This window comes from Lepus europaeus, chromosome 19 (genome assembly GCF_033115175.1).
Source record: "Lepus europaeus isolate LE1 chromosome 19, mLepTim1.pri, whole genome shotgun sequence".
In the NCBI taxonomy this organism is placed as follows: Eukaryota; Metazoa; Chordata; class Mammalia; order Lagomorpha; family Leporidae; genus Lepus; species Lepus europaeus.
This window is the reverse complement of record NC_084845.1, coordinates 54,541,319-54,562,537: the sequence shown is the minus strand read 5'-3', so window position 1 is coordinate 54,562,537 and position 21,219 is coordinate 54,541,319. Positions and strand designations below refer to the sequence as shown.

The window sequence follows — 21,219 nt, the reverse complement described above, 5'->3', positions numbered from 1 at the left end:
CTTGTGTTGTGGTGACCCAGGTAAAGCCACTGTCTGCAAGGCTGGCAGTCCATATGGGCACCAGTTTGTGTTTCTGTCTCTCCTCCTAACTTTCAAATAAAAAAATAAACCTTAAAACAAAAGTGCTCTGTCAGGAGCCAGTGTTGTGACACAGAGAAATCTTCCATCTGCTGGTTCATTTCCTACGTGGCTGCAATGATCAGGGCTGAGCCACCCAGAAGCCAGGAGCCTCATCAGGGTCTCCCACATAGATAGAAGAGGCCCAAGTACTTGGGTCATCTGCTTCTGCTTTTCCCAGGCCATTAGCAGGGAGCTAGATGAGTAGCAGATCAATCAGGACATGAACTGGGGCCCATATGGGAAGCCAGTGTCACAGATGGCAACTTAACCTACTATACCACAACTCTGGCCCCATCAGGGAGTTTTCATTCATATTATAAGTTACGTGCCTAGAGCTGTAATTTTTCCTATACATTTTTCAAAAGATTTATTTTATTTATTTGAAAAGCAGAGTTATAGAGAAACAGACAGATCTTCCAACCACCAGTTAATACCCCAAATGGCCACAACGGCCAGGAGCTTCACTGGGGTATCCAACGTGGGTGGAGGAACACAAGAACTTGGGTCGTCTTCTACTGTTTTCCCAGGTGCACTATCAGGGAGATGGGTAGGAAGTACAGCAGCAAGGTCTCGTACTCACAAGGGATGCCAGCATTGCAAACAGTGGTTTACCCCCCTGCACCACAGTGCTGGCCCCAGCCTACAAATTCCTGTGCACTGTGGTGTGTGTGCTCCAGTTTTTGGACTAAGTGATGATATACATTAAAAGAGCTGACTTTATAACAGATGCAGAAATTGTCACAGTTGTGCTTTAAGCATTTTAATTCAGATTATAGTGCTGTGAAACTAGATGAAAATCTTTTTTTTTTTTTTTTTGACAGGCAGAGTGGACAGTGAGAGAGAGACAGAGAGAAAGGTCTCCTTTTTGCCGTTGGTTCACCCTCCAATGGCCGCCGCGGTAGGCGTGCTGCGGCCGGCGCACCGCGCTGATCCGATGGCAGGAGCCAGGTGCTTCTCTTGGTCTCCCATGGGGTGCAGGGCCCAAGCACTTGGGCCATCCTCCACTGCACTCCCTGGCCACAGCAGAGAGCTGGCCTGGAAGAGGGGCAACCGGGACAGGATCGGTGCCCCGACCGGGACTAGAACCCGGTGTGCCGGCGCTGCAAGGCGGAGGATTAGCCTAGTGAGCTGCGGCGCCGGCCGAAAATCTTTATAAATACATACATTTACAGATAGATATGGTTGAAATATATTTGAAAGAGAGAGAGAGAGACAGACAGACAGACAGACAGACAGACATTGATTGATTGACTCCATCCACTGGTTCATTCCACAAATGGCTCAAGAGCTGAGATTGGGCCAAGCTGAAGCCAGGAGCTATAAACTCCATCTCTATCTCCCACATGGGTGGCAAGGGCCCAAGCACTTGAGCTATCTTCCACTACTTTCCTAGGTGACTTAGCAGGAAGCTGGATCAGAAGTGGAGCAGCTGGCCAGCGCCACAGCTCACTAGGCTAATCCTCCGCCTGCGGTGCCGGCATCCCAGGTTCTAGTCCTGGTTGGGGCGTCGGATTCTGTCCCGGTCGCTCCTCTTCCAGGCTAGCTCTCTGCTGTGGCCCGGGAGTGCAGTGGAGGATGGCCTAAGTACTTGGGCCCTGCACCCGCATGGAAGACCAGGAGAAGCACCTGGCTCCTGGCTTCGGATCAGCGCGGTGTGCCGGCCGCAGCAGCCATTGGGGGGGTGAACCAATGGAAAAGGAAGACCTTTCTCTCTGTCTCTCTCTCTCTCACTGTCCACTCTGCCTATTAAAAAAAAGAAGAAGAAGTGGAGCAGCTGAGACTTGAACCAGCACTCCTACATGAGATCAATTCCAGCATCCCAAGTGGCAGCTTAGTCTGCTGCACCACAATGCCAGTCTTGGACTTAAGACCTTTAAATATAGGCTCACTTAATTTGTGATTGAGCTAACTGAATCCTGCTGCAACTTCCCATTCTTGTCAGTTCCCACTTGTCCTCTGTTTACAAACTAACAGAGCTGCAGCTTCAGCTCTTCAGCAGAGAAGAGGATGCATGTTAACAGAGCCTAACCTGCTGCTGTGGTGGAAACTACACTGCCATTTGCAGGCTCTGTGCAGTAACATGGTGGTCCTGAATGTAGGGTAATTGCTAATTTGACAGTAAACAGGTACTTTAGACATGAGGCTGCAATGGAAGAAGAGCAGAGAGGTGAATAGTACTGTCAGTGTTTTACTGCATGTATGTAGCCAGTGGGGAAGAGGGTGTCATGAATAAGGTATTATGATTAATTACCTTAAGGGCACTGGTGTGGAGGAAAGCAGGTAAGGCTGAACTTTCTCCTTTAACTGGGACATGGGTCCTCTTTCAGGAAGCATAAATGTACCATCCATATTCAAACATATTTAGGATGAATAATTCCAGAGGCTGAATGGTCTCATATATAATGTTTATGGTGAGGCTGGCATTGTGGTATAGTGGGTAAAACCATCATCTGTGACACCAGCATCCCATATGGGCACCAGTTGAAATTCTGGCTACTCCATTTCCAATCCAGCTCCCTGCTAATGTGCCTGGAAAAGTAGAAGATAGCCTAAATACTTGGTCCCCTGTATCTATGTGAGAGACCCAGAAGCACCTCCTGGCTCCTGGCTTCAGCCTGGTCCAGCCTTGGGTGTTGCAGCCTTTTTGGCAATGAACCAGTGTATGGAAGAGTCTCTCTTTGTTTGTATGTCTCTCCCTCTCTCTCTGTAACTGTGACTTTCAGATAAGTAAATAAATCTTTTTTAAAAAATTCACTGATAATTTGATAACTGTAGTATGCACTTCTTAAGAAGAATGAAATATGGAGGTAACAAAGAAAAAAAATAAAGGCAAGTAGCAATATAGTCTTGAACAATGTCTTAATTCATTGAATAAGTGTGTGTGTATGTTTATATATAGTACTTCAACAAGTTTGTGAAAAATGGAATTTCTATTGCAAAAAACTGAAATCCAGACATACTTTTTTCATAATAAGCATTTTCCACAAACTTTTTTGAATATTCTTGATATTATATCTTCCAGGGGGACAACAGAATACTGTTTGGTTGAAGGTCAACATTCTACTGCTATTATTACCCCAAGGGATAGCCCCTGAAGACAAAGCTACATTACTCTTCTGAGCCTGCATGGTCGATATGAGGAGTCACAATCACCTCAATGAAAATGATTAAGGGTAAAGTTTAGTAAAGGTTCTAATACACACACACACACACACCAATGAGGGGACTGAGGAAGGGATGTGACTTGGCCTAATTATGACTCATTACATCAGTGCAATGGAGCTAAGAAAATCCCCTAGCACTGGCCAATAATAAAGTCTTCTCAACAGGAACCTAACAGATAGTTCTAACCTTACACTGAGCTGGTCAGAGTTCTTTGCTGGACCTTGCACTATGCAAAGGAATAAACGTCGGAGTTCAAAAAGAAGAGAATCTCCATACTGGTGAGGGAAGGGCGAAGTTATTGGGAGTTTTTAAGACTAAGAAAGACATCAAAAACTTCATACATATCAAAGGCTATCATAAAAGAAGGATTAAATTTGTTCCAGAGGCATTATGGCCCACATAAAACAAGAGTGGCAGCTGATACTCAAAAGGTTCCGAAATGTTTCAAAGAATCTGGAAAAGAAGGAATACAGAGAGAAATAACAGCATTAAGATTACCAGAGTGTGAACAGTGGCATGAAAGAGGAACATGAAGTGATGGAGTAGAAAGACTTTACAACTTAATCTAATGCTAAGTCTATAATCTTTTATTTTTAAAATATTTATTTATGTTCATCTACTTGAAAGGCAGAGCAAAAGAGAGAGAGAGAGAGTGAGCCCAAGAGCCAAGAGCCAGTAATTCCACTCACAGGTCTTCTACACGGTGGCAGACTTGAACCCTCATCTGCTGCCTCTCAGGATGCAGTAGCAGAAAGTTGGACTGGAGTACACAGGAATTCAAACCTGATTCCAACATGGGGTGCAGGTGTTCCAAGTGGCTGTCCAACCCCCTACACCACAAACACCTGCCCTAAAAGTATACATTTAAAATTGCCCAGGCCCTTTCACAAACCTTAGTTCTAAGAAGAAAACAGCATTTTCCTTCATGTATTGTTTGTTCTACACCCACTCCAATGCCTCAAACCACAGAATGATTAGAAACATGATGGTAGTACTGGAAAAACTCCTAGAGTCAGGAGAAGTGGGTTTTAGTCTTACTCTACCATTAACTTAAGTGTGTTACTCTGAATATCTTAGATTTGTGTAAAACTCAGATTCTTTATTTAAAAAATGAGGGAGTTATATTGGATATTTCCAGATCATTTAAGGTATACTAATTTCTTATCTATTAAATAACATCGAATTTATAATAAAAATGCTAATGTTCACATTTCATAAAGTAACCATTAGTATTTGAATGAATTTTGTAAAAACTTATTTGAAAGACAGAGAGAGGGAGATAAGATAAAGAGATCCTCCATTCCCTGGATTCATTCCTCAAATGCCTGCAACAGCCAGGCCTGGCCCAGGCTGAAGCCAGGAGGTCAGAACTCATTCCAGGTCTCCATGTATATGACAGACAGCCAAGTACTTGAACCATCACTGGCTACTTCCCAGGGTAGGCATTAGCAAGAATGTGAAATCAGAAGTGGAGCTAGGGGGCTGGCGCCATGGTTCACTTGGTTAATCCTCTGCCTGCAGCGCTGACATACCACATGGGCACCAGGTTCTAGTCCCGGTTGCTCCTCTTCCAGTCCAGCTCTCTACTGTGGCCTGGGAAGGCAGTGGAGGATGGCCCAAGTGCTTGGGCCCTGCACCCGCATGGGAGACCAGGAGGAAGCACCTGGCTCCTGGCTTTGGATCAGTGCTGCGCACCGGCCGTGACAGCCATTTGGGGGGGTGAACCAATGGAAGGAAGATCTTTCTCTCTAACTCTGCCTGTCAAAAAAAAAAAAAAAAAGAAGTGGAGCTAGGACTCAGACCCACGCACTCTGATATAGGATTCAGGTGTCCCAAGCAATATCTTTTATAAATTTTTTTTTTTAAGGGAAAGGGTTTATTGGTGGGGAAACCCATCAGACCGGAGGGAAGGGGCGAAGAAGGAAAAGAGGGAGAAGGAGAGCATAAGAGAGATCAAGAGAGCCAGGTGTACAGGAATAATCCTGTTAAACCTTTGCAGGGGGGTGGGCAGGGAAGTAGGAGCAGCTAATCCCATTAGGATGGTGATGGAGCTGACATCAATGATTGGCCATGTGGTTACCTGGCTTCCAGCAATGGTGGGGGGAGCTAGTGCCTAGGATGGTGTCCGGGGTGTAGATTGCGCCATAGAGAAGACTGCCTAAGCAATATCTTAACTGCTATATCAAGCGTCTGTCCCCTTAAATGATTTCTAAGAGACTCCATCTTATTTAGAAAATTCAAAGATGAAAATAATTTTTGGTTATTTACTCTTTAACTTGGTTAAATGGGGATAAGTGTCTATGAAACAGAAAGATAATTAACAAGGTTATTAAAACTGGGTTTGTATATTTAGCAGGTACATAACAAATCTGAAAAATTAGTAATATTCTCTGGTTATTAACATAATACAGAATACTTTAGGAATTTCCAAGCATCTAGAAATTTTACTTTCATAGGTAAACCCAAAACCATTATCAACAAGTAAAGTGGTAAATATTAAAAATTCATTTTAAAGGCCAATGCTGTGGTACAGTGGGTTAAGCTGCTACCTGTGGAGCCAGCATCACATATGGGTGCCAGTTTAGGGTTAGGGTCTGACCTGCTGATGCGCCTGGGAAAATAGTGGAGGATGGCCAGGTGTGTGGGCCCCTGCATCCCCAGGAGAGACCCTGAAGAAGCTCCCGGCTCCTGGCTTTGGCCTGGTCTACTCCCAGCTGTTGTACGCACTTTGGAAGTGAACCAACAAATGAAGACCTCTCTCTGTCTCTCCATCTCTCTCTCCAACTCTGCTTTTTAAATAAATATAATAAATCTTTAAAAAAATTCATTCTAGAGCTTCAGTTAAGCATTAAAAAATGCAGTTTGCATAAATTATACAGCCAATAATCTGAGGTCCCAGGGAACATATTTTTATCTACCTTTTCTTCTCCTTTAATTACTGCTTAGCATCACCTAATGGGTGGTAATGAAAGAATCCAATGGCCAGTCCTTGATCTTTGTGGGGCAATAATCATAGCTTTCCTGATCATGTGCCCTACATAAAGAATGGAATAAAAATGAAATTTTAGTAGTACTTGCCCTCACAGACTTCATGTGTCCAGATCTGCTTTTGACTTTTGCAATACATCTTGACATATTCAAAATGTGAAATAAATTAAAATTTCACCAAATCTTTCCAGAAATTCCAACTGTTGTTTCTTTCTCATTAAATATCAATATTTGGTATAATAAAGAGCAAGTTCTAGCTTTGGACTTTTTTTTTTTTAAAGAAAAAATGGTTAATAAATCTCCTATCTTCAGTTACATTACACATGGGTGATAGTCGCCCATATATATTTGGAAAAGTTTTTATTTCCAATTTGTTTGCATAGACATAGGGGTCTCTTGTCTTCTGGATTCATCATTAAATAGGCACTCTGAGGCTAGCTGTACATAAACAGTACAGCAACATGCTTAAACCAGACCCCTCAAGAATTCCCAATGTAACTGTAATATATCAGATACAGATGTGAACATGTGTTCAGGAAGTTAAATTCTCCAAGATGCATGGCCAGCGTTGTGAAGTAGCAGGTAAAGGTGTTGTCACCAGCAATGCTAGCATCCCATATGGCACCGGTTCAAGCCTCAGCTATTCCACTTCCAATTCAGCTACCTGATAATCGCCTCGAAAAACAGCACTGGATGGCCTAAGTGCTTGGGTTCCTGCATCCACGTGGAGACCCAGAAGATCTTGGTTTTGGTCCAGCCCAGTCCCAGTCATTGCAGCCATTTGGGGAGTGAACTAGCAGATGGAAGATCTTTCTCTCCCTCTTTCCTTCTCTCTGTAACTCTGCCTTTCAAATAAATAAATAAGTCTTTTTATTTCCTAGGTGCATTAGCAGGGAGCTGGATTGGAAGTGGAGCAACTAGGACTCGAATTGGTGCCCACATGAGATGCCAATACTGCAGGCAGTGGCTTACTTGCTGTGCCACCATGCTGGCCCCAATAAATAAATCTTTAAACTTTTTTTTAATTAAAAAAAATTCTGCAAGTGCACTGTGGAGAATGTTCTATGTTTTCTCCAGAAAATTTTTTTAAAAAAATATTTATTTATTTATTTTATTTGAGAGGCAGAGTTACAGAGAGAGAGAGAGAGGGAAAGACAGACAAAGAGGTCTTCTATCTGCTGGTTCACTCCCGAAATGACTGCAACAACTGCAGTGAAGCCAGGAGCCAGGAGCTTCCTCTAGGTTTCCCACATGAGTGCAGGGGCCCAAGCACTTGGGCCATCCTCTGCTGCCATCCCAGGCACATTAGCAGGGAGCTGGAGGGGAAGTGGAGTGGCTGGGACATGAACTGGCACCCATAAGGGATGCCAGAGCCTCAGACAGACATTATACCATAGGTATAATGACTCAGACTTGTTGCACTGTAGTGAGTTACTTACTGGTCTAACTGGAAAGCCATCCTTGCCCCTTGTGCTTAGGACTTGAGATTTAATATTACCACTGCAACTAAGTAGTGAATTCAGCCTCTCCAGATCTGTAAAAGTAGTGACCTACTATGCCACAGCGCTGGCCTCTCTCTAGAAATTTAAAACAACAAAAAATCTCAAGGGATCCCCTTTAGCAAACATCTAACCATCTTGGCCAGGTGTTACCATGCAGCAGCTGTGGTGTCATAGAAACAGTGGACTGAGAAGAGTATGAATGCAGTCTCAGCTCTGCTGCTTACTAGTTCTGTGACCTTCAGCAAGATCAATGCTGTAAATCTCACTATCTATCTCAGAGATGGAGGAATGGTAAGAATTGGATTAGATAACAAATAGGAAAATGCAAATTTCAGATGTTCTAGTTTACACATACATCTTCTGTTTAAACACAAATGACTTGGCATGTCCCCTTATGACCTTAAAAAACATTCTCTACTATACCATACCATTCCCTCCCAGACACAAATAATCACATTTTCCCAGTCACATCCCTGTATCTGATTTGCCCTCTGAAAACATATTTATTGCAAATTTATACTCATCCTCCAAGATTCAGTTCGGAAAACTTATTGAATTCATCCCATGAAATCTGTCACATATCTCTGCTGATCTCCTAATTTCCTTCTTTTATACCATGATAATGACTCAGACTTGTTATACTGTAGTGAGTTACTTACTGGTCTAACTGGAAAGCCATCCTTGCCCCTTGTGCTTAGGACTTGAGATTTAATATTACCACTGCAACTAAGTAGTGAATTCAGCCTCTCCAGATCTGTAAAAGGAGATGGCTGATCCAGAATTCTTTTCCTGTAGTAATTTATCATAGAATCAAGACAGAGAACTAAAATTCTATATCTATGTTTCAGAATTTTCTTTTGAATAATAATTATAGGTAGCTTTCATTAAATATCTATTTAGACAAAATTTTACTAAGATAAAGCCAAGAATAAACTCTCAAGTTGTTACCCGAGGGGCAGGTGTTAGGGCACAGCAGGTTAAGCCACCACTTGGAACACCGACATCCCATTCTGGAGTGCCTGGTTCAAGTCCCAGGTACTCTGATTCAGCTGCCTGTTAATGCACTTGGGAAGCAGTCGATGATGGCCCCCCAGTACCTGGGTTCCTATCACCCACATGGGAGACCTGGATGGATTTTTCCTGGTTCCTGCAGTTGGTCTGGTCTGGTTACAGCTATTGTAGGCATTTGTGGAGTGAACCAGCAGGTGGAAGATGGATTGATCGCTCTCTCTCTCTCTTTCAAATAAATAAATCTTTAAAATAAATTGCTATGTGGAAATTCTATCTTGGGAAATTTTCAATTATTGATATGACTAATCCTGAGTTCTACAGTACATTGATGTCATAAAAGAAAGCTGCATACCAACTTCCTGGGTTTATACAATTTATTTTTAATTTTTTATTTATTTTGTTATAAAGTTATTTATTCATGTTTTAAGACTTATTTTTATTTATTTATTTGAAAGGCAGAGTTACAGACAGTGAGAAAGAGAGAGAAAAGTCTTCCATCCGCTGGTTCACTCCCCAGATGGCCTCAACAGCCGGAGCTGCGCCAATTCAAAACCAGGGGCCAGGAGCTTCCTCTGGGTCTCCCATGTGGGTGCAGGGGCCCAACCACTTGGCCATCTTCTGCTGCTTTCCCAGGCCATAGCAGAGAGCTGGATGGGAAGAGAAGCAGCCGGGACTAGAACCGGTGCCCATATGGGATGCCGGCACCGCAAGCAGAGCCAGCCCCCCCATTTTTTTTTTTTAATGGGAAAAAGCTTTCTTACAGATAACTTCTTTTTTATTCTTGTGCCAACAGCTATAGCAGCAGCAGGAAAAGTCTCATTTTGTACCATCACTACTACCTGTTTCAGCAAGTTGGCAGGGCCATAGAGGGGAAGATTCTTACTATTATTTTTAAAAATTTCACTTGAAAGACAGAGACCCATAAACAGAAAAACAGCTTCCATCTGTTGGTTCACTCCTCAAATGCCTGCAATGGCTGGGGATGGGCAGGAGACAAAGCCAGGACCCTGGTACTCAATCAACTATCCACTGCTTTCCAGGTGGATTAACAGGAAGCTGGATCAGAGTACCTGGGACTTGAACCAGGCACTCCAACTTGGGCCATTACTGCTGCCTTCCAAGGTCTGGATTAGTAGGAAGCTAGAGACATGAATTTAATCTGGGCACTCCAGTGTGGAATACAACATCTTAGCTGTAGGTATCTTAACTTCTAATTAATTACTGGTTCTGGAGAACAGGTTTGTTATCTGTGTGAATCTCTTCAAGGACAGACACTCTATCTTAACACATTCTTAGTATTCCCAACATCTAGCAACAGACCTTGCAAACTGATGGCATTCAACAATGTTCACTGAATTTATGCCCCTGAGTTTCATTCTCTTGATACTGTCATCTAGCCATGTGTTCTGAAAGAAAAGAATCTCTATTCAGCAATAGATAAAATGCTTTAAAGAATAGATTTTTATATCTATTCTCAAAATTATATATTGACATACATTTCTAAAAACAACTTATTTAAAGACCCAACTATATCTCAGTAAACATTCCATGGTAATGTTTTCTTGCTTTCGAAGAGGAAAGTTCCTAACTCTCTACTGCTTCAAGAACGAATGGATGAACTTACCATCATCTAAAGTGATGTCCTGTAGACCGATGGTTGCAAAGTTGGGTTCCCGATCTTCAGGTTCATGTTTAATGCTCACAGTTGCCCCATCAGATGGAAACGAAGCTGGATCACATAAACTGTGACACATTAAGGATGAAGGTGCAGAAAGACCTCTCTGACCTGTACTTTGTGCTTGAGTTGAGTGCTGTTCAGAATGCATTCTGGAGGCTGGAGATGGTAACGAGGCAGTTCCTGAGCTAGGAGATTGGTAAGGCATAGGCTGCAGCTGAGGAGACGATGGCCCAGAAAGTGGTGAACTAGCCAGGGGACCAGAGACTGCTGGGGCAGCTGTTGCAGCAGACCCAGAATGTGAAGGATTATATGTAATAGGTTGCAACTGAGGGGAAGGCTGACCTGTGACCTGGTCAGTCACTGGAGAAGAAAGAGATCTTTGTCCTGCATTTGAACAATGATATCCCATTGATGGCAGATGAGGCGTAGTCTGCATAGAGTGAGGTGTATGTGCTAAGAGATGTCCTGTTGAGCCAGAATTTGAAGAATGAAATGGTATGGGTGATAGTGGTTGACAGCCAAGATTTACTAAGCTGGGAAGAGCTGCATCCTGTTGAAACAAAACTGGATCAAATTCTTGACTAGAGGCAGCATTAACAGGAAGACAAGTTGGTCCATTGTATACAACATTAGTTTGCATAGCCTGATAGGAAGATCCCACAGGAGGTGTTGGTGTGACTTGAAAAGGCTGGTGCACTACTGAAGAAGATACCATGTGCTGTTCTTTCCCAGCACCCTCATCCCTACACTGCAACTGTGGTAGATGGGATGAAGTTACCAAGGATGCATATCCTTGCTGGATTGGACAAACCAAGTTCTGCTGCACTGAGAGCACACTGTCATGTGGGTGCCCCAGATCTGAGGAAGGCCTCTGACTCTGGGCAGGATGAGGCACAGGCAAAGGTGGAACTGATGACAAATCAATTTCTTCTCTGTGTTCTTGCTTCATCAAAACTAAAAAGAAAATTATTAAAGTAAGTGTTATTATGCAACATACAAAATAATTATGATAGCCCTTTATTCTAGGTCACAACTATAGCATACATCAAGCCAGGGGTGGCAAATACAACTGCTATCAGGGAAAGTAGTTCACATAGAATAGTCTATGTATACATGCATGTGTCTGTGTGTACATACATATTTACACATATACATGTTGTTGCCTGTATATATATGGACATCTCTGAGAAGATGTATAAGAAACTGGTAAGTATTGGATTTACTGCTGGGAAGGGAAACTAAATAATCAGGGATCAGAGGCAAGAGGATGATGCACTTTTTCCTGTTTACTTCTTTGTTCCTTTTGAATGTTTTTGACTGCACATATATTACCTATTAAAAATAAATAATTAAAAAGTAAAATCCCATGGTCAAAATATTGTATTTGGGAGACTTAGTCTGAAAACTATCAGTCACCTAGTTTTACATGGTCTAATATATGCCAGATCATAAATCTGACATTCATGTAACTTCTGGTTTACAATGGTTTTCCTGGGGGGCCGGTGCCATGGCTCACTTGGTTAATCCTCCACCTGTGGCGCCAGCATCCCATATGGGCGCCAGGTTCTAGTCCCGGTAGCTCCTCTTCCAGTCCAGCTCTCTGCTGTGGCCCAGGACGACAGTGGAGGATGGCCCAAGTGCTTGGGCCCCTGCACCCGCATGGGAGACCAGGAAGAAGCTCCTGGCTCCTGGCTTCAAATTGGCGCAGTGCACTGGTCATAGAGGCCATTTGGGGAGTGAACCAACAGAAGGAAGACCTTTTTCTCTGTCTCTCTCTCTCACTGTCTATAACTCTACCTGTCAAATAAAACAAAAAACAATGGTTTTCCTGAGCATCTCATGTGATTGGGGGATCAAAAGTACTAGAATCCACAAAAGACATAATAAACAAATTCAGCAAAGTTTCAGGATATAAAAACTAGCATATAAAAATAAGGTGTCTTTTTTTTTTTTTTTTGACAGGCAGAGTGGATAATGAGAGAGAGAGAGACAGAGAGAAAGGTCTTCCTTTTTGCCGTTGGTTCACCCTCCAATGGCTGCTGCGGACGGTGCATCACGCTGATCCGAAGCCAGGAGCCAGGTGCTTCCTCCTGGTCTCCCATGGGATGCAGGGCCCAAGCACTTGGGCCATCCTCCACTGCCTTCCCAGGCCACAGCAGAGAGCTGGCCTGGAAGAGGAGCAACCGGGACAGAATCCGGCGCCCCAACCGGGACTAGAACCCGGTGTGCCGGCGCCGCAAGGTGGAGGATTAGCCTGTTAAGCCACGGCGCCAGCCAATAAGGTGTATTTCTATAAACTAATAAAAATAATCTCAAAAGGAAATTAAAGAAAATTCCATTTATGAAAGCAACAGAAAAAAAAGAACAATTGGGAATTAACCAAACCAAGGAGGCATAAATTTGTTCACGGAAAAAACTCCATACTGCTGCATGAAGCTGAAGAACTAAATAAATGGAAAACATCTCATGTTAATGAACTAGAAGACGGATTGTAAAGATGATGCTACTGGGGGCTGGTGCAGTAGCGCAGTAGGTTCATCTTCCACCCGCAGTGCCAGCATCCCATATGGGCGCCAGTTCTAATCCTGGCTGCTTCACTTCCAATCCGCTCTCTGCTGTGGCCTGGTAAAGGAGTAGAAGATGGTCCATGCGGCCAGCGCTGTGGCTCAGTGGGTTAACACCCTGGCGTGAAGCACCAGCATCCCATATGGGTGTCGGTTCTAGTCTCGGCTGCTCCTCTTCTGATCTAGCTCTCTATGGCCTGGGATAGCAGTGGAAGATGGCCCAAGCCCTTGGACCTCTGCACCCACGTGGGAGACCCAGAAGAAGCTCCTGGCTCTTGGCTTCAGATCAGCACAGCTCCAGCCACTGCTGCTAATTGGAGAGTGAACCATTGAATGGAAGACCTCTCTCTCTCTCTCTGCTTCTCCTTTCTCTGTGTAACTCTGACTTTCAAATAAATAAATAAATCTTTAAAAAAAAAAAAAGAAAAAAAAAGAGGATAGCCCAAGTGCTTGGGCCTCTGCACATATTTGGGAGACCAGGAAGAAATGCCTGGCTCCTGGCTTCGGATTGGCGCAGCTTCAGCTGTTGTAGCCATTTGGGAAGTGAACCAATGGAAGGAAGACCTTTCTCTCTGTCTCTCCCTCTCACTGTTTGTAATTCTACCTCTCAAATAAAATAAATAAAATCTTAAAAAAAAAAAAAAAGATGATGCTATTACTTATAGTGATTTACAGACTCAATGCAATCCCTATAAAAATTCTACCAACTCTTTATGCAAAAATAGGAAAATCCATCCTGAAATTCATATGGGATCTCAAAGGACTTCAAAAAGCCAAAACAATCTTAAAAAAGAATAAAGTTGGATTTTAAACGTCTTGATTTTGGGGCCAGCACTGTGGTGCAGTGGGTTAAAGCTCTGGCCTGAAGCGCCGGCATCCTATATGGGCACCAGTTCTAGTCCCGGCTGCTCCTCTTCCGATCCAGCTCTCTGCTTTGGCCTGGGAAAGCAGTAGAAGATGGTCCAAGTCTTTGGGCCCCCACACCCGCGTGGGAGACCTGGAAGAAGCTCCTGGGCTCCTGGCTTTGGATCAGCGCAGCTCTGGCCGTTGCAGCCAATTGGGGAGTGAACCAGCAGATGGAAGACCTCTCTCTCTGTCTCTACTTCTCTCTATAACTTTGCCTTTCAAATAAATAAAATAAATCTTAAAAAAAAAATAAACTTGATTTTAAAACTTATTACAAGGTGGATGTTGTAGTGCAGTGTATTAAGCTACAGCTTGAACACTGATATCCCATATCAGAATGCCTAGTTTGAGTCCCAACTACACCTTTCTTCTTTTTTTCTTTTCTAGAAACCTTTTATTTAAGATATACAAACTTCATGCATTTCATAAATATAACTTTAGGAACATAGTGATTCTTCCTACCATATCCACACTCTCACCTTTCTTCCTCTTCCCTCTCCTATTCCCATTCTTATTTTTTACTAAGATCTGTTTTCAATTAACTTTAAACACATAAGATTATACTAAGTAAAGAGCTCAACAAATAGTATAAAAAATTCAAAACAACTGTTCAAAGTCATTGCATCTCAAAGTGTCAATTTCACTTCTATAGATTAATTATTAGGTGCTCTATTAGTTACCACAGATCAAGCAGAACATATGGTATTTGTCCTTTTGAGACTGGCTTACTTCATTAAATATAATGTTTTCCACTCCATTCTTCTGATTCAACTTCCTGTTAATGTGTCTGGGAGGCAGCGGACACCAGCATCTCATATGAGTGTTGGTTTGCGTCCCAGCTGCTCTGCTTCTGATCCAGATTCCTGCTAATGCACTTTTGAAAAGCAGCGGAAGATGGCCCAAGTACTTGGGTTCTCACCACTCACATAGGAAACCTCAACGGAGTTCCTGACTTCTGGCTTCAGCCTGGTTTGGCAGTGGCTGTTGCAGGCATGTGGGTGAGTAAATCAGTGGATGGAAGAACTCTTTCAAATAAATTAATTAAATAAAATCAGGATGGATCAAACACTTAAATTTAAAAAGCTAAAGCTATGGAATTCTTCTAAGAAAATATAGAGTAAATCTTCATGAACTGAGGCTTGACAGCGACATCTTAAGTATGACACCACCTTGCGGCGCCGGCATACCGGGTTCTAGTCCCGGTCGGGGCACCGGATTCTGTCCCAGTTGCCCCTCTTCCAGGCCAGCTCTCTGCTATGGCCCAGGAATGCAGTGGAGGATGGCCCAAGTTCTTGGGCCCTGCACCCCATGGGAGACCAGGGGAAGCACCTGGCTCCTGGCTTCGGATCAGCGCGATGCGCTGGCCGCAGTGCACCGGCCGTGGCAGTCATTGGAGGGTGAACCAATGGCAAAAAGGAAGACCTTTCTCTCTGTCTCTCTCTCTCTATCCACTCTGCCTGTCAAAAAAAAAAAAAAAAAAAAAAAAAAAGTATGACACCAACACATAGGCAACAAAGAGAAACTAGGTAAACTGGACTTCTTCAAAATTGAAATCTTGTGGGGGCTGGCATTGTGGTGTAGCAGCATTGTGACAACAGCATTCCATATGGGCACTAGTTCATACCACAGCTGCTCCACTCCGATACAGCTCCCTGCTAACGGTCTGGGAAAAGCAGCAGAAGACAGCTCAAGTGTTTTGGCCCCATGAAAGCCACGCGAGAAATCTGGATGAAGCCCCAGGCTCCTGGCCTTCGTCACTCACTGTGCCGTTGTGGCACAGTGAGTAAAGCCGCTGTGGCACAGTGAGTAAAGCCGCTGTCTGCGGCATACCAGCGCCAGTTCAAGTCCTGGTTGCTCTGTTTCAAATCCAGCTCCCTGCTATGGCCTGGAGTTTAGGATTGGCCCAACTCTGGCCATCTGAGGAGTGAACCAGTGGATGGAAGATCTTTCTCTCTGCTTCTGCCTCTGTAACTCTGCCTTTCACATAAATAAATAAATTAAAAAAAAAATTAAAGACTTGTGTCAAAGGACACTATCAAAGTTATAGGAAGGTAATCCAAAGAATGGAGAAAATATTTTCAAACATGTTTGAAAGGGGTTTAATACCCAGAATACATAAAAAGCTTCTACAACTCAACAAGACTGGACCAGAGATTGAATGTGATCCAGGCAATGACCTAGATAGAGAAATACATGCATATGTGTGTGTATATGTATAGAGAGGTAGGCCAGTTCTTCTCTAGGATTGCTAATTACAAAGATCTAACCTAAACATGTCATCTGTTGAGAGCCTGAGAATAAACTCAACAAAGAAAAACAATGTTAAGATAAACAAAGCTGGAGCCCTAATACAACATTACTTGAGTTGTCCCATGTCTGAGGCCAGCTTTCCAATTAACCTTTCAATTACGGGGGTCAATAAATTCTCTTTTTTAGGGATGTGGAAGAGCAAGATCTGAAGAATTAAAGTGTGGACTTCCTCTTCCACTGCAAACAAAAAGAGATTAGCTACCTTCCAACCTTCCTAAAATATTGGCTTTTGCATAGGTTTTATATGTAAGAATAAAACAATTGGGGCTGGCACCATGGTGTACCAGGTAAAGCTGCTACATGCAGCACCGGCATCCCTTATGGGCGCAGGTTTGAGTCCCAGCTGCTCCACTTTCTATTCAACTCTCTGCTATGGCCTGGAAAAGCAGTAGAAGATGGCCCAAGTCCTGGGGCTCCTGCACCCACAAGGAGAACTGGAAGCTCTTGGCTTCGGATCAGCTCAGCTCCAGCTGTTGTGGCCGTCTGGGGAGTGAACCAGCAGATCAAAGACTTTCTCTCTCTCTCTGCTCTCTGTAACTCTTCCTTTTTAAATAAATAAATCTTAAAAAAAAAAAAAAAAGAAAGAAAGAAAGAATAAAACAATTAAGTCTGGAGCTTGTGCTGTGGCTTAGTAGGAGCCTCTGGCTCTGGCACCAGCAACCCAGATGGGTACCATTTTAAGCCCTAGCTGCTCCTCTTCTGATCCAGCTCTCTGCTTAAGGCCTGGGAGAGCAGTGGAAGATGGCCCAAGTGCTTGGGCATCTGCACTCACGTAGGAGACTCAGAGGAAGCTCCTGGTTCCTGGCAGCTCTAGCCATTGTGGTCATTTGAGGAGTGAACCAGCGGACAGAAGACCTTTCTTTCTGTCTCTCCCTCTGTCTGTAACTCTGCCTCTCAAATAAATAAATAAAATCTTAAAAAAAAAAACACACAATTAAGTCTGCCAAGTAGACACCATAAACAAAGCTCACCTTTCTGAGTTGAAACAAACAAAATTATGCACAAGAAGTTATTGAAATTAAATGGTATCAGACATGTTCAAAAAATATTGTGGGAATTTGATCCCTTTATGAATCTTATGATAGATGATGTGTCGAGATGGCTACTAGTGGGGAAACAGAGCAATTGAAGAATGGCGGTAATACAAGGAAATAGTGTCACCATGAGAAGCCTTGGAATGAGAATAAACAAAGGCTTTCCCACAGACAAATCAATGTCCCCCCTCAACAGTCCAATTTTACTGTGATGTAAAAACTGGGTGATGTACACTTTAATATTAAACTGTTAAATTTTCAGAAATTTACAGCAATTCAAAAACCTTCAATTTCGTCTTATGCTCTCAGTTGGTATTATCCGTAGCAGAGCTGAGGCCTGTTATCCCAGCTACAGAGCAGAATTCCCACTCTCTACCAGAACAACAATCTGAAAGTCAGTCTATCAGTCAACTACTTAGAACATAGATTATACCTTCCCACAGGCACAAAATTAACACATGAGCTTATTTGTTTTTAAGATTTATTTATTTGAAAGGCAGAGTTACAGAGAGAGAGGGAGAGAGAAAGAGATCTTCCATCCACTGGTTCACTCCCCAAATGGCCAAAATGGCTGGGGCTAGGCCTGGCCAAAGCCAGGAGCCAGGAGCTTTCTCCAGGTCTCCTCCATGGGTGCAATGATCCAAGCTCTTGGGCCATCTTCCACTGCTTTTCCAGGTGCATCAGCAGGGAACTAGATCAGAAGTGGAACAGCTAGGACTTGAATACCCATATGCAATGCTGTTATCACAAGGCGTTGGATTAACCTGCTACCCCATGATGCCGGCCCTGAAAGTCTGTTTCTAATGCTGCTCCTAAAAGCCTCATTATTCCAAATCTAGAGCTAAGATGGTACTTCTCATGTAAATAACTTCTGTTGGGCCCCAGAGAGAGACACACTGTTTTACTAGCTTCAAGAAAGGTGGGGTAGGGTGTGAGATTACCCATTAGAAGCTCTGAAGTTAGAGGCTTGACAAAAGTAGTTTGAGCAGCACCATTTGGGAAGAATATTATACTCTACTGTCAACAGCAAGAGGGATTTGTGAATCAGGCATAAATGCTGGGAAATATCTGTATTTCACAAAATAAGCTGATTGCTAATTTTAAAAACTTAAAAGAACCAGTCATTGGGGCCACCACTTGCAGTTCTGGCATCCCATATGGGGACTGGGTCTCCCACTTGGGTCCAGGGCCCAAGGACTTGGGCCATCTTCTACTGCTTTCCCAAGCCATAGCAGAGAGCTGGATCAGAAGTAGAGCAGCTGAGACTAGAACCAGCATCCACATGGGATGCTGGCACTGCAGGCAGGGGATTTAACCACTTCTGATTCAGCTCTTTGCTATGGCCTGGGAAAGCAGTAGTAGATGGCCCAAGTCCTTGAGCACCTGTATCGGCATGGGAGACCCAGAAGAAGCTCCCGGCTCCTGGCTTCAGATAGGCCCAGCTCAGGCTGTTGTGGCCATTTGGAGAGTGAACCAGCAGATGGAAAACTTTCTCTCTCTCTGCCTCAATGTAACTCTGCCATATAAATAAATTAAATTAAAAAAAGAACCAGCTATTTGCAATTAATGATAGTTCTTCCATTAGACACTGATAATGATTAGATCTCTATTGGAAGGGGGTTGCCAAAAAGGTAACAAGCCTTTAACGAAAAACAAGCATGGATGGGTGTTTCGTGCAGTGGTTAAGATACTGCTTGAGAAACCGGCATCCCATCTGCGTGTCTGGGTTTGAGTTACAGTTCTGCTTCCAATTCCAGCCTCCTGCTAATGTGCAACCTGGAACACAGCAGATGATGGCTCAAGTACTTGGATCCCTACCACCCATGTAGGAGACTCGGATTGAGTTCCAGTCCCCTGGCTTTGGCCTGGCTGAATCTCGGCTGTTGCAGGCACATCGAGAGTGAAAACAGCAGACAAATCTCTTTCGCTCTCTCTTTCAAGTAAAAAGAAACATAAATAATTTGTTAAAAATATAAGCAACTTAGGAATGTCTAAGATTTGTGTGTGTAAAAATTTTTAATTATTTGCCATGAATATCAACCAAAGGATAAAATCTCTAACACAAAGAATTCATACAAATTAATAAAATAAACAAATAACACTAAGTAAACAAACAGAACATCAAGAAGCTATTAAGCTTCTCAGGAAGCTATTAAACTTCTGTAGAACTGGGGCCAGCGCTGTGGCATGGCAGGTAAAATTCTGTAGAACTATCCATTGATGAAGAAAACAAAAATGTCTGGTTTCAAAATTATATATGGAAGGCTCAGCGCCGTGGCTCACTTGGCTAATCCTCCACCTGTGGTGCTGGCTTCCCATATAAGCACCGGGTTCTAGTCCCGTCTGCTCCTCTTCCAGTCCAGCTCTCTGCTGTGGCCTGGGAGGGCAGTGGAGGATGGCCCAGGTGCTTGGGCCCTGCACCCGCATGGGAGACCAGGAGGAAGCGCCCGGCTCCTGGCTTTGGATCGGCGCAGCACATTTTGGGGGTAAACCAATGGAAGGAAGACCTTTCTCTCTCTCTCTCTCTCTCTCTGTAACTCTACCTGTTAAATAAATAAATAAAAATTATTTTTTTAAATTATATATGGAACAATTCCATTATCATTTTTAAAAAACTGTGTTTAGGGGCTGGTATTGTAGCACAGTGGGTTAACCCACTGCGCTACAATGCCAGCATCACATATCATAGCACCAGTTTGAGTCCTAACTGCTCTGCTTCCAATCTAGCTCTGTGCTAATGTGCCTGGGGAAAACAGCAGAAGGTGGCCCAAGTACTTGGGTTCCTGCCATCCAAGGGGAGACCCAAGAGAGTTCTGTGTTCCTGGCTTCAGTCTGGCCCATCCCTGGCTGTTGTAGCCATCTGGGGAGTAAACCAGAGGAAGATCGCTTTCTCTTCCTGTCTCTCTCTCTCTGTCACTCTGCTTTTCTAACCAATTTTTTTTAAACAGCTGTGTTTATATATACATATTAAAAAGGATCAGAAAGAACAGTATGACAGTTTCAGAGTAAAAAGAATTTGGGTGCTTTAAAATATTCTTTCAAGTGGTCAGCATTGTGGTATAGCAAGTAAAGCTGCCACCTGTTACACTGGCATCCCATATGGGTGCCAGTTTGTGTATCAGCTGCTCCACTTCTGATCCACCTCTCTGCTAATGGCCTAGGAAAAACAACATAAGACGGCCCAAGTATCTGGGTCCCTGACATTCCCGTAGGAGACCCAGAAGAAATTCCTGGCTTCTAGCTTTGGCTTGACCCAGGCACTGGCTGTTGTAACCATCTGGGGAATGACTCAACAGATACAAGTTATCTGTCTCTGCCTCTCTCTCTGTAACTATGGCTTTCAAAAATGAATAAATAGATCTTTTAAAAATTATTCTTTAAGGGGTCAGTGCTGTGGTGTAGCCCTGGCCTGAAGTGCTGGCATCCCATATGGACACCAGTTCTAGTTCCAGCTGCTGCTCTTTGAATCCAGCTCTCTGTTATGGCCTGGGAAAGCAGTAGAAGATGGCCCAAGTCCTTGGGCCCCTGCACCCAAGTGAGAGACCCAGAAGAAGCTCCTGGCTTCTGGTCAGTCAACTCCAGCTATGGCCATTTGGGGAGTGAACCAGTGGGTGGAAGACCTCTCTTTCTCCCTCTCTCTCTGTTTAACTCTTTCAAATAAATACATAAATCCTTAAAAAAAAAAATAGAGTATATTCTCTCCTGTCTGCCTTTTAATTATTACCATTATGAGGTGGTAATCATAACCTCTAATCTCCTGACTCTACTGCTTTGTCTTGAAATCCCAGAAGCTCTCTCCCTTCTTATTAAGGTTAAATTCCACATATGGTCCCACATTTCAACGGCATTTGGTAACACCATTGGACAGTTTATCTTTGGTAAACCCAACTATGACAGAGCCATAATATCTGTATTTTACTGCCTGCCCTGAAGAATCCAAG

The 21,219-nt window shown here is 43.4% G+C and overlaps 1 protein-coding gene across 3 annotated transcripts in view; it reads right to left on the bottom strand.

The window, feature by feature from the left end:
* NFATC3 (nuclear factor of activated T cells 3) overlaps positions 1 to 21,219 on the bottom strand; it is a 155,495-nt gene that overhangs the window by 27,444 nt on the left and 106,832 nt on the right. For 2 of the 3 annotated variants that reach the window (XM_062177839.1, XM_062177840.1), the window contains exon 9: positions 10,411 to 11,418. In XM_062177839.1, the coding sequence (XP_062033823.1) occupies positions 10,411 to 11,418 (1,008 nt within the window). Of the gene's footprint in view, positions 1 to 10,106; positions 10,193 to 10,410; positions 11,419 to 21,219 lie in introns of all 3 variants that reach the window. The other variant, XR_009864504.1, reaches the window with a different exon arrangement.